The sequence below is a fragment of the Gigantopelta aegis genome, chromosome 7, assembly GCF_016097555.1.
Source record: "Gigantopelta aegis isolate Gae_Host chromosome 7, Gae_host_genome, whole genome shotgun sequence".
Taxonomy (NCBI): Eukaryota; Metazoa; Mollusca; class Gastropoda; order Neomphalida; family Peltospiridae; genus Gigantopelta; species Gigantopelta aegis.
This window is the reverse complement of record NC_054705.1, coordinates 1,507,637-1,520,114: the sequence shown is the minus strand read 5'-3', so window position 1 is coordinate 1,520,114 and position 12,478 is coordinate 1,507,637. Positions and strand designations below refer to the sequence as shown.

The 12,478-nt window shown below is 37.5% G+C and overlaps 1 protein-coding gene across 1 annotated transcript; it reads right to left on the bottom strand.

Moving 5' to 3' along the window:
• Positions 1-3,852: 3,852 nt before the first annotated feature.
• Positions 3,853-7,175, bottom strand: LOC121377173. The gene is given in 6 exon segments (XM_041505079.1): positions 3,853-4,511; positions 4,514-4,751; positions 5,043-5,217; positions 5,220-5,708; positions 5,711-6,841; positions 6,983-7,175. Coding segments are annotated over 6 exon segments (2,781 nt in total). The 3' UTR covers positions 3,853-3,956.
• Positions 7,176-12,478: the final 5,303 nt, after the last annotated feature.

Sequence of the window (12,478 nt, the reverse complement as noted above, 5' to 3'; positions counted from 1 at the left end):
ATTTTAGTGGAGTTTCTGAAAGAAACTCGAAAAGATATATTTGGTCAGAGAAATGTGATGGAAGATTCCATCCAGAACTTTTATTACAATTTCTTCAAGATACTGACATTTATTGTACATTTTAATTTTATCTATCTGTGATATTTGTATTTTGGCACAGTTCTTTACACTGTGTTTTAATTTAACTGTTGAATTTTTATATTGCTGTTGATCATAAAACAATTGTTTTTGCATTTACCATAGTTTGACACCCAATAGCCGATGCATTTTTCGTGCTGGGGTGTCGTTAAACATTCATTCGGTTATACTTACTTGACCCATTAATTTATATTTAAGAAAGATCGAGCACCGTCAGTGTACTCCGAATGTGCGCCATATTTTGGTGGAGTGTAAGCATTTGTCAGCAATTCGAAAATATTTATTTGGTCAATGTAATGTGATGGAATCATTTCGATTCCATCCAGAAATTATTTTACGTGATACTGAATTTTATTCTAAATTTTAATTGTATCTTATCTGTCATATTTGTATTGTTTGCACAGTTCTTTACACTGTTTTTATTTAACTGTTGAATTTTTTATTGGATGATGTTCATCATTTATTGTTTACATTTACATAGTTTGACACCAAATAGCCGATGTATTTTTCGTGCTGGGGTGTCGTTAAACATTCATTCATTGTTCTGCTGTATGCCCTGTTGATGCTCTCACACTTTTGAGTATTTGTGTTCAGTTTAGTCTTATGAATGGCTTTTACACCCAGTCTTATGTCTATGCAGTTTATTCAGTGCCTCGTCCTCTACCGTAACATTTAACTTTGTATCGGTAGGCATGAATGTCATGTTTGATCGTCCCTTTTTCACCCCTGAGCACACAAAGGAATGTTTTCTGCATGTTGCTACACATTTCAAAGTCACACAATCTAGTATACTTGTAGCGGTGTGAGTCAGTTTGCTCACTAATGCGTTCATCGTGTTGCTCCATATTTCCCAGTCACACAATCTAGTATACTTGTAGCGGTGTGAGTCAGTTTGCTCACTAATACGTTCATCATGTTGCTCCATATTTCCCAGTCACACAATCTAGTATACTTGTAGCGGTGTGAGTCAGTTTGCTCACTAATGCGTTCATCATGTTGCCGGCAAGTTGGTTGTGTGCCGATGTATATTCACTGTGGCAGCGCCGTCTCAAGTCGATTGCAAATATCTTTTTTAACCTCGTCTCGTTCCGATTTTTTCTTTCCAGGGAACATGCTGTCACTGTATCTGCACTTTAGATATTCTGCTCTGGAGTCACTGTAATCCGGACACGGCATGGAAATCACCATCAGTCGTGAATAATCTAATTGTGAGTGGAGATGAGAAGTCACTGGAACACTGAGCTGCAGAATGTTCTTCGTCTCCTATTGGATGGATGAATGAATGTTTAACGACACCCCAGCATGAAAAATACATCGGCTATTGGGTGTCAAACTATGGTAATGCAAATAAATAAAGTGATGATCAACATCAATATAAAAATTCAAGGTTTAAACAAAAACAGTGTAAAGAACTGTGCAAAAACACAAATATCACAGAATTTTACCGACACCGAATTTTACTCTAAACTTCAATTTGTGCTGTATTGGCCATTCTCAAAGAGAATGTTACACCCCTGCACCACGGTGAGGTTACAGCACGCGCAGGGGTCGTCTCCTATTGAGTCGTGAAGCCAGAAATTTGCTGTACAGGTACCTGTACGATTGGGGCAGAGCATTAGTCTATTTTCTCTCGCTGCTTGAAGCTCAGAGCCTTGAAGAGTTTATTTGTATAAACTCCTATTATTCGTTTCTTGCCGGTCTCAGTTTCCACCATAGTGTAAGTTGCTTGTGTAGCCGGTTGAAATGGTGTTGAACCGCACACACTTGAAAGAGGATTGTTGTACCGGCAGTCTCCTTCTATGACAATGGGATGGTCAGCTGAAAATCCCCTATTAATGTTCAGAGCAAGGCTCAATGGGTAGGTGTAAACCACTTGCACCGACCAGTGATCCAAAACTGGTTCAACAAAGGCCATGGTTTGTGCTATCCTGCCTGTGTATCACCTCCAGTTGAGAAGTCTGATGCTACTGGGAATTCCAGCCGCATCCTTGACGATGTCCCCTGCGCGTGCTGTTACCTCACCGTGGTGCAGGGGTGTAACATTCTCTTTGAGAATGGCCAATACAGCACAAATTGAAGTTTAGAGTAAAATTCTGTGTCCGTAAAATTCTGTGATATTTGTATTTGTATTTTTGGCACAGTTCTTTACACTGTTTTTGTTTAAACCTTGAATTTTTATATTGATGTTGATCATCACTTTATTTATTTGCATTACCATAGTTTGACACCCAATAGCCGATGTATTTTTCGTGCTGGGGTGTCGTTAAACATTCATTCATTCATTCATCCATCCATTCATTCCTTGACGATGTATGACACTGCCAGTAGTGATTTATCTATTCTATTTACTCACCAAAATTTTAAGTATAATGCCAGATGTCGATTCCTGGTAATGCCCCCTTTCCGGTGATGCCTCATTTGTCAAAATTGGATTATTGGTTGCAGAGTTATGGAATTTAAATTTTGATGGCCACGTACTTTTTTTTGTAAAAAATTAAAAAAAAAACACCTTAAAAGGGTCATATATCAGAAACAGTCGGTCCGATTGATCTCAAACTTGGGATTTCAGGGGTTTTTGTCCACAGTAACCCAATATACCAAATTTCAATGAAATTGGAGAGGGTAAGGTTTAAAGTTCCATTTTTGGGGGTGATTTGGCATAAAATTATCCAATTACAAAATTTAAAAAAAGCATGGCATTTCTCTTAAGATCTTTCAAATAATATAGAAAACTTTGTTATTTGCATCACATAAAACATTGGTATGGCCATGCTAATAATTACCATTGATCCATTTTATTAAATATATGACATAATGTTTACAAACGGCAGCAATATCAATTAACAAAACCAGTTGATTCAAGTTGTAGTCTAAACAATGTGTGTATTGAGTTTACCGAATTCGCCCCATGTATGTGTATTATCCAAAGCTTTCCAATACACACGGCGACCGTACATATAGCCGCTCTTTTCTTGCCGTGTTGACCTCATTAGCATTAAACAGCCAGACCGCTACTGGTCAAACGGTGGCACGGTTTTGTTACGCAATGTCGGTCATGCTCATCATTAATGCACATACAACATATGTTGGTGGGATGCGTGCTAATTTTATCATTGTTAATCATCGCAATAAACGGCACCAATAACAGAAAGCGGATAAAAATAAAACACCAGCAACGAAAGACAAAACCAGACTGGTGTTTGTTGCGCTTTACATGACGTTTCGTACGCATTCGTGTTGTTCCATGGATGTTTCGTACCCCATCTTGTTCCTTCCTGGGCGTTTCGTGCTGCAAATACCCCGCAAACTCTTGACATCAACACAGAAAGGAAGTGGTAAACACAGAAAACAAATACAGACTTTTGTCAAAAAGAACAATCAGTTTTATTTAAAAAGAAAAGCAAGCACGGGCATTCCCGGCGTTAAGAAATTAAAGTTGTTAGAGCACTATTTAGGTATGTGACAAAAAAAATAAAACTCCCATAATCACATTCAAAATGATATCAAATTTATGTCTGTATTGTAAGTATTAAGGAAGTTATGCTAATTTTACATTCGTTAAATAGTCTAATTGTTTCTATGCTTTAACCAGTTAATTAAAACAAAAGCTGTGATCAAAAAACAATGAAGGGGGTGGTAAAATGGTCATAACTTCCTAAAAAATCAAGATAATTGAATGAAATTTTCAACAAATAATGACAACAGTGTTCTCTTTACAATTTTATATCAAGCTCTTCGTATTATTGAGGCTGACTAATTAATTAATTAATTACTGACCTTGCCGTCACGTAAATATTGTCTTAAAATGTACATAAGTGCTAGTCGGAGAGGACGAGGTCTCCATGTAAGAGATCCGCAGCAAGTTCATGGAATGTCATATTGTAATCGGTAGCATTTTCATAATCCTCAGTTTTAGACCAGTATGCCACTTTGTAGATCTTCTCTTCAGGGACTGCTTTGGTAACCTTCTTGCCTTTCTTGCCAATCTTTTCTATTTTACCATTGTACACCACATTTTTCCCATCTTCTGACCACACATGGCATAAGTTCCTACCAACTGCTCTCCCTTCCAAGATATCCATGACTTTATCCTGTTTAGAATAATCTAAACTGGGGAACTCCTTCTGAACAGCGTCCAAATCTGCAGTTTTTAGCTTCCTTTCTAACTTTCTCCTTTCTGCCGTGTCTCTTGTCTGTAGCTTTGCATGTTGCCTCTTGTTCAATTCAATTCTGAGATCTTTTTGCTTTTGTCGTCTTCTATCTCTTTGCTTTCTACCAAATGGCACACCCTTCTTCAAAATATCTTTCCGCTTTTCCTCGTCGAGTCCATCCAAGTAAGCAACAGTCTTGTTCTTACTAGCCCTCATTCGACACATGAAAGGAAACACAAAGTTGCATTAGGGGCCCTTTTTTGGGCCGCACTAAACATGCCCATCACTTCCTCTGCATCGATGTTATGTGATCTCGCTGGCATTGTCTCTTCTCTTAACTTATCAGTTATGTCCAAACAGAAGTACTTACTGTATTGGCGTTCCAGTATAGTAATAACTGCCTCTAAGCAATCTGTCATCATTGGAGAGAAGTGGGCATGGTCTACTGGAAGCCGTCTCAAACTTGACAGAGTAGAATCATCAGAATGAATGAATGAATGAATGACTGTTTAACGACACCCCAGCACGAAAAATACATCGGCTATTGGGTGTCAAACTATGGTAATGCAAATAAATAAAGTGATGATCAACATCAATATAAAATCAATATAAAAATTCAAGACTTAAACAAAAACAGTGTAAAGAACTGCAAAAACACAAATATCACAGAATTTTACGGATACTGAATTTTACTAAAAACTTCAATTTTGTGCTGTATTGGCCATTCTCAAAGAAAATGTTACACCCCTGCACCACTGTGAGGTTACAGCACACGCAGGGGAATCATCAGAAAGTTCATCCCCAAAGAGATCTACAGTGGCAGTGAGAAGATCAAGGGGGTTCTGAACCTTCTCCTTCAACACCTGGATAACTTGCTTAATAACTGCAATCCCATCAACATGGTTGATCTGATTCTGGGCGGAGGTTAGAATTTTTTCATCCAGGGACCTGTAAGATGTTTCCCCAAAAGAACCAACACGTGGAATTCTGCCTTCGCTGTCTCACTAGTGAAGTCTTCAAGAATACCACTTCTTAGTCCACCACAAGAGGTCCCACATTTCAAAAGTTCAATGAATGATTCATAATGTTCTATGAAGATTCCACAGATATGAAACAATATATGGAGTCGGTTGCCCCTGTATCGGGGTAAAATACCACGAGGAAGTTTCTTCTCATCTAGGAAAATGGTGAAACCCCTAGGATCGCCTTTGCTATCCTTGTACCGTAGCTTGTTCATTTGCACTACTACATTTCCAGCAATGCAGTCCTTGCCATAGATTTTCCCCTTGGATTCCTCCAATTTCTTTAAAGCAGACCGTGTAGATGAAGCAATGGTGTCCAAGGGATGGAGATGGCAGTTGAGTTCGTTTAGGGTTTTACCCCATGCAGTATTTACTAAACGGATAGCTGCATGATTGCAGCACATCTATCTGTCATTGTATTGGTAATATTTTCTATAATTTGAGTTCTGCACTCTTCAAAGGCCTTCTCGTGAAAAAATGAATAACTTTCACTAAGATTGTCCACTGTTTGACATATGTGCTGCGAATAGTCTTCAGCAGTCCCCCCGGTTAACTCGTCCACGGCTGCAGACACACATTCAGTCTTTGTAGTAAAATGTATACTGTTGACATGTACACCTTCTTGTGTTGTGGCATCAAATCCTAGGGTCACGTCTTTATTGTCCATGATTGTCTCAGCAGCTTGAAGCTCGGCAATTGCCCCAAGCTCCCTGGCCATCAGTTCAACTGTTGTTCTGTGAGGCACATCATCGGTTTCAATCCCGGATCGAGCTTTGATTTGACGGATAACTGTTGGAATGTTGGCGGTTGGCACTTGATTTACAATACAGTCAAAGACACAAAGGCGAGTTTCTAAAGTATAAGTCTTTCCATCCATTTTGCTTTTTGAAGTACTCCCTTCATCCTTTGATAGGGTCTCAACCGTTTCCTCAAGAAGTAGCTTTTCGTGCTCAAGACCTCTAATTGTTTGATCTTTCTCTGCTAATTTCATTTTCACTTTTTTATGGACCTGAATTGAAACAGCATGCTCAGCCTTCTTGGCATTGTATTTAAGAATTTCAAAATGCTTCTTTTTAAGTTGTGCCAGTTCTTGTTTGGCTTCAGCGAGTTCCTTTGCAAAACCTTTGCCTTGAAGTTGGGTCCTCAAGAGCCGTATGGTCGACATTTTCTTTTGAATTATACGGTCTTTCCTTTTCAAAGCTTGATTTACCACTCTCTTTGGGGATTTAATTTTAGTCTTTAGCTCCTTTAGACTGTCCAAGTACTTCTTCTTCATTTCACTCTTTGTTTTCGAAACAAAGACCAAACGTTTTTTCATTTTGGCTTTCCGCGGTGTTAATAAATCATCACTTCTCAATGTGAGGGTTGGAGACTGTGTCGTAGATGATGTGGATGGCATCGGCTCTGGATATGGCATCAGTTCATCTGGATCTACCACGAGTTCTGGATCTTGCATGGGTCCTGCATCTAGCATGGGTTCTGGATCTGGCAAGGGTTCTGGATCTGGCACTAGCATTGGGTTAGTTGGAGCTGCAGACGAACTGGAGAATACCTCATGGCAAACCTGTTAGAATCGAGTCATCTCAGCTTCATTAGTCAAACGTTTATATTTATTAATGGATTTAGCCACAAGAGAAGTGATCCGCGATCCTGAAATTGTAACGTCATCACCAAACATAGCCTTCATGCTCGTAATAGTTTTTAACACTGAACGTTCATTGTTGAGAAACTGCAGCAAAACATGTCCGTTCTTTGCGATACCAACATCAGGCAGGCCTACATCACTGAATTCATCCATCAGGTACTGTCGTGCAATGCCGGGCTTCTCTGGTGGAATCCCCTTTCTCTTCTTCTTTGGAGGCATTGTGGCTTCACCTTTTAACTGAAAAACAGAAAAGTAAGGAATATTATTGAATGAAAGTCATTGAGATAATATAGTGCAAAAGACAGCCCTAAAATCAGTGTATGGTTAATTCTAGTAAGAAATATAAATAAAATACAAGACAATGAAGGAATCAATAAATAAAAAAATATATATATACATCAATAAAAATGCAGCAATGATACATGCTAAACTTCAGAATAACTAAAGCACATGGTGCCTTGTGTTTGTAAACAGACACCGAACCAATCATATGGCCGCAATGTGGTCACGTGACTTGAAGGTAAAGATCGAGCAAACATCTAAAATCATTGACAATATTATAAATATGGCGTAGTTTTCATGAATCATGATGTTATAACATTGTGAACATTAAAATACTATCATATTAGGTCAAATCTTGAAGAAACATGAATGATATGATGGTTTACGAATGCATTTTATCTGATGAAAAATCTGACCATTTTGACAGATCCGCCACTTTTTTTTTTACAATTTTGCCGGCAATATCGCATTTGTCGCATGCTAGAAAACAGGTCGGAATCTATAGATTTACTGTAAACTTGGCAGATATATAGATAAATGCATGATCTAAACATTGTATAAGGTATAAAGAGAAATCTAACTCACCTTCAAATAAAGTAGATAAGATTTTGTAAACTGTAACTTTTAACCATAAAATTGGAAGACTTCTGAAATTCCGATCTTCAAAATTCGAAAGCGAGGCTGTCAGGAAACATGTGTACTACGTCAAGAAAAGGCGTTTATTCCATGAAATCTATTAATAAACAAAGTACAATTGACAATACGAGCACCCTGTCACCGGTCTGCGCTATGCGCTGAGCACAGGCCGTGGCAGACCGTCAGCGCAAAAAGTGGGTAATTGCCACATACCTACACTATTAGATGAAACTTGAAATATGAAACTTGAAATGTAATAAAGTGTTTCTTTTCTATAGTTTTCCTGATTATTTATTCTATAGTGTAGTGGCTAGAATATTTAGTTCTTAAGATAGAACAATGTCATTCCACCATGTGTACGCGCAAAAGAAGCTCCAGAACGTTACGACGATGTTCATTGAAGAAATGTTCTTTCATCCATTCAACACTGGTGTAAGGCAAAATATTAATTTCATGAAAACGTCGTGTTTCGTATATGTGTAGGAAGCGTTCAGCGTCGCGAACAATAGCTTCGTGTGGTAACGAATCCAGTGTATTACTGAAGTAATCATCAATAGAATCACTTGCTGAATACATCAGACAGCTGTGTTGTACTTGCGAAGGGTGGGTTATTTCACAACCTTTACATCTGTCTTTTGTCATCTTGTTTATGGCTGCGGGTAAAACTCGCAGGTAAAAGGCCACCAGAATCGTTTCAGTGAATTGTTGTTGTTGTTGATGATACGTTCACTTGTAGGATTAACAGTACACATAATTACTTTAATTCGTGCATTGTTATATTGATTTAAGTTATGTCTCAATGCTCGACGCCGACTTCTGAATAATGTGTGATCATAAAACAGGATGGTTCTGCTGTTTCGCTCTTCAACTCGGAAGTAGTAGAAAATATTTATTATTAATTATTATTATTATGTTTAACTATTTAGTTTACAGGTAAATAAACATAGTCCCAATACTCCCGCTTATATAATGTTTACAAAACAAGAACAAATACCTGAAATGATGCTTTCTTTCTTTTCATTCACATCTGCGTAAGTGTTAACAAAAAATGTGATCATGGATTGTAACCATAAGGAACCGAGGAAATACCATCTGCTAAAATATATCTCTTATCATCGAAAGGTATTAAAGCTATTTTAGTGTTCTTTATTGTGTACAGGGTATTATTAAATGAGCGAATCAAATTGAATGTAGCAGAGAACGTTTTTTTTTTAAACAGACATTCTTTAAACAGTTCATGCCTCAGAGACTTTTTAACGTACCCCCTTTTGATACCCTTTGCTTTTTTATGCTCAGTTTTGGTATTTGTGTTTTTTATCAATGATTGTAAAACTATATTTTTTAGCTCGAAGTCCCACAAATTCATCAATTATTGAACCACCAGCTTCGTCTTTCATCAGTCCGGTTACTTTGTGATTTGTCATGGAAAATAATGGATGATCGTGGGGGAAATTTGACGTGTCAAACAATTTGTTATTTTGTAGCATAAATCTGTAATGGTCTAGCAAAGGTTCACCGGGTGGCGCCTTGATTTCCATAAACAAACTGTCTGTGTCGGTCATGAGTAGACGAACTCGGTCGTTGTATTGTTTGACCATGGTCTCGTAATAGAAAGATAAAATGTGTCGTTTAGCATGTTCTAAAATACAAAATCCTACTGCAATGGGTTTGTTTAAAGTAACTGCAACCAAGTCTTCCGAAAAAATATTTACATATTTGAAACGGATTTAGCGGCGTACCGCCTTAGTCGCTCTCTTTGTGCCCCTGCGCGTGCTGTAACCTCACCGTGGTGCAGGGGTGTAACATTCTCTTTGAGAATGGCCAATACAGCACAAATTGAAGTTTAGAGTAAAATTCGGTGTCCGTAAAATTCTGTGATATTTGTATTTGTATTTTTGCACAGTTCTTTACACTGTTTTTGTTTAAACCTTGAATTTTTATATTGATGTTGATCATCACTTTATTTATTTGCATTACCATAGTTTGACACCCAATAGCCGATGTATTTTTCGTGCTGGGGTGTCGTTAAACATTCATTCATTCATTCATTCTCTCTTTGTGTGATTAGTTCAACCTGTTTGTATTTTCTGACTGATTCAATGAATTTTCCGTAACAGACATTCGGCATTGCTTTGTATAGGTCTTGTGAACACATATCAGTAGAATGCTTTCGTTTTTGTATGTTCTGTTCAACAAAAGGTTTCATCCACTTTGACTGCTTGAATCTTAACACTTTGTGAATGCGTTTCAATCTTAACCCAAGTTTTAAATATAATTGTAGAGTGGCAAAGTGAATGACATAGTTTTCTTTATTTTTGAAAGTACAAAATAATTTTTTTACCAGATGGTTTGTTTTAATTTAACCCAAATTCGTTCAGCAACTGTTTACAGTATGGGGAAAAGTCTTCTGCGGGTATGCTATCGCGAGGGGAAAAGCACAGTGTTTGTTGTGAAGTTCGCGTGGATATGCTCGTGGATATTCTAAGTCCACTTCCAAAATGTATCCCAATTCACCCTCACTATTCAAACTCGCCCAGTTGATATCAATAAACTCTTCGGGTGACATGAACTCATAATCACAGAGAGCGAGTGGTTCTAACATAGTGGTAGCATACAGAGAATTAACATCCATATACATAAGAAAGTTTGTTTCTTTTTTGGGATCAAAATCTGTCATATACTTATTGTTTGCTTTGGAATATCTGTGTGAAATCATGGACACACCACCACGTAAACCCTTTTCTATGAAACCATACATGTCGGGGTCGGTAAACAGATCAAGTTCTACATTAGTCATTTTAAAATCTAACGCAAATCCTGGGAGACTTTTGTAATGATATGGATCGAGATCGTAACTTTTAAGACACATGTCTCTAAAAGATTCCATGATATCACATAACAAGAGAACATCGACAGAAACATAAAGCTTCATGAATTCGTGCATAGTTGTGATATGAAACTCATTCCAGATCCGTTTGGCGAAAGCATATTCTACGTCAGAAATGTTACTTTCTGTAAGCTGTGAGTAAAAGTCTTTGTGACTGGGTAACTGAGTCTCACTTAATTTTTCAAACGAGTCCATGTATTCATAACAGAAATGTAGTTTACGGGTTAACATGTCTACGTGGTTGGGGAAATGCTTTGTTAAATGCTTTGTTAAATATACAAAATTGTCTTTTCCTTTATTAGCGAGATTTTTAGCCAGTGAATCGAGGGATGCAGACAGAAATTTGAACGAATCGACAAAGATTAGATCGTCAATGGAGAATGACAAAAATTGTTCAGTGTTGTGTGGAATGCAACTGAGCTTTCTCTCTGCAACCCCTGCGCGTGCTGTAACCTTACCGTGGTGCAGGGGTGTAACATTCTCTTTGAGAATGGCCAATACAGCACAAATTGAAGTTTAGAGTAAAATTCGGTGTCCGTAAAATTCCGTATTTGTATCTTTGCACAGTTCTTTACACTGTTTTTGTTTAAACCTTGAATTTTTATATTGATGTTGATCATCACTTTATTTATTTGCATTACCATAGTTTGACACCCAATAGCCGATGTATTTTTCGTGCTAGGGTGTCGTTAAACATTCATTCATTCATTCATTCTCTCTGCAAATCTAGGGGATGCTTGCAGAATCAAATGTGTATCGTAACGTTCGCTGTTATGCAGCACGCATACTACTGTTTTTTCTAGTTTGAAGTTTATATTACAATATCCGTGGCAGACCCCCCTAAACTTTCCCGTGAGATGATCATGGTCAATATGTGTACTATAATCTAATTCCTTACCGCACAAATAACACACAGTAGCATTAGCAATTTCACATCTGTTCTCTGCTGTGAGCACAGTGTCAACGGGATTATAAAAAATATCCATTATTTCTTCATATTCATTTAAAATGCTTTCCACGAAGTGTTCCGACGCATCTTTACCGATATAGACTTTCAAGGGTTTTGTGTATTTATCTAGTGTACATACGACCGTATATGCATACCCACACGGTATATGCTTTTGAATGCGATGTTTCTCGGTTGTGGGTTCAAGCATGCTCTCAAAATCCGCGTACACAATGAACGGTATGCGCTGTGTTTTATACTTTTGTTTTACACCAAAACATTTTATAACTTCCTCAAATGGAGGCATAATTATTTTCTGGGCATTGTGATAACAGTAGTCTTTGTGTTTGTATAATCTGTCTTCACTCGTAAAGGACCACAAACACTTCTTACATATATAATGTTGACGATCACTGTATTCCGTTGAAGCCGTTAACCCTGACAAACTTTTTATTAGACAGAAATGAACTTTTTGCTTATTGTTAAGACCATTTTCCGTTAACATCATAAGATCAACGTGTCTGTCTTCTACAACGTTATGTGCTTTACTTATCCGTATTGGATACACAACTTTTGGAGGTGGGGTTTCTTTAGTTTCAATTCTACCTATCGGTGGAATTTCTTCGTAGCCATAAACATTTATAGACAAGTTATTGTTGTTTTAAATAATCCAATTTGTTTCAGTGTAACTGGAAATTCGATGTCATTTATGTTTAGTTCTTGTTCATATGCTAGATAATGATGTGTTCTTTCTCGTTGGGAATGTGGTGG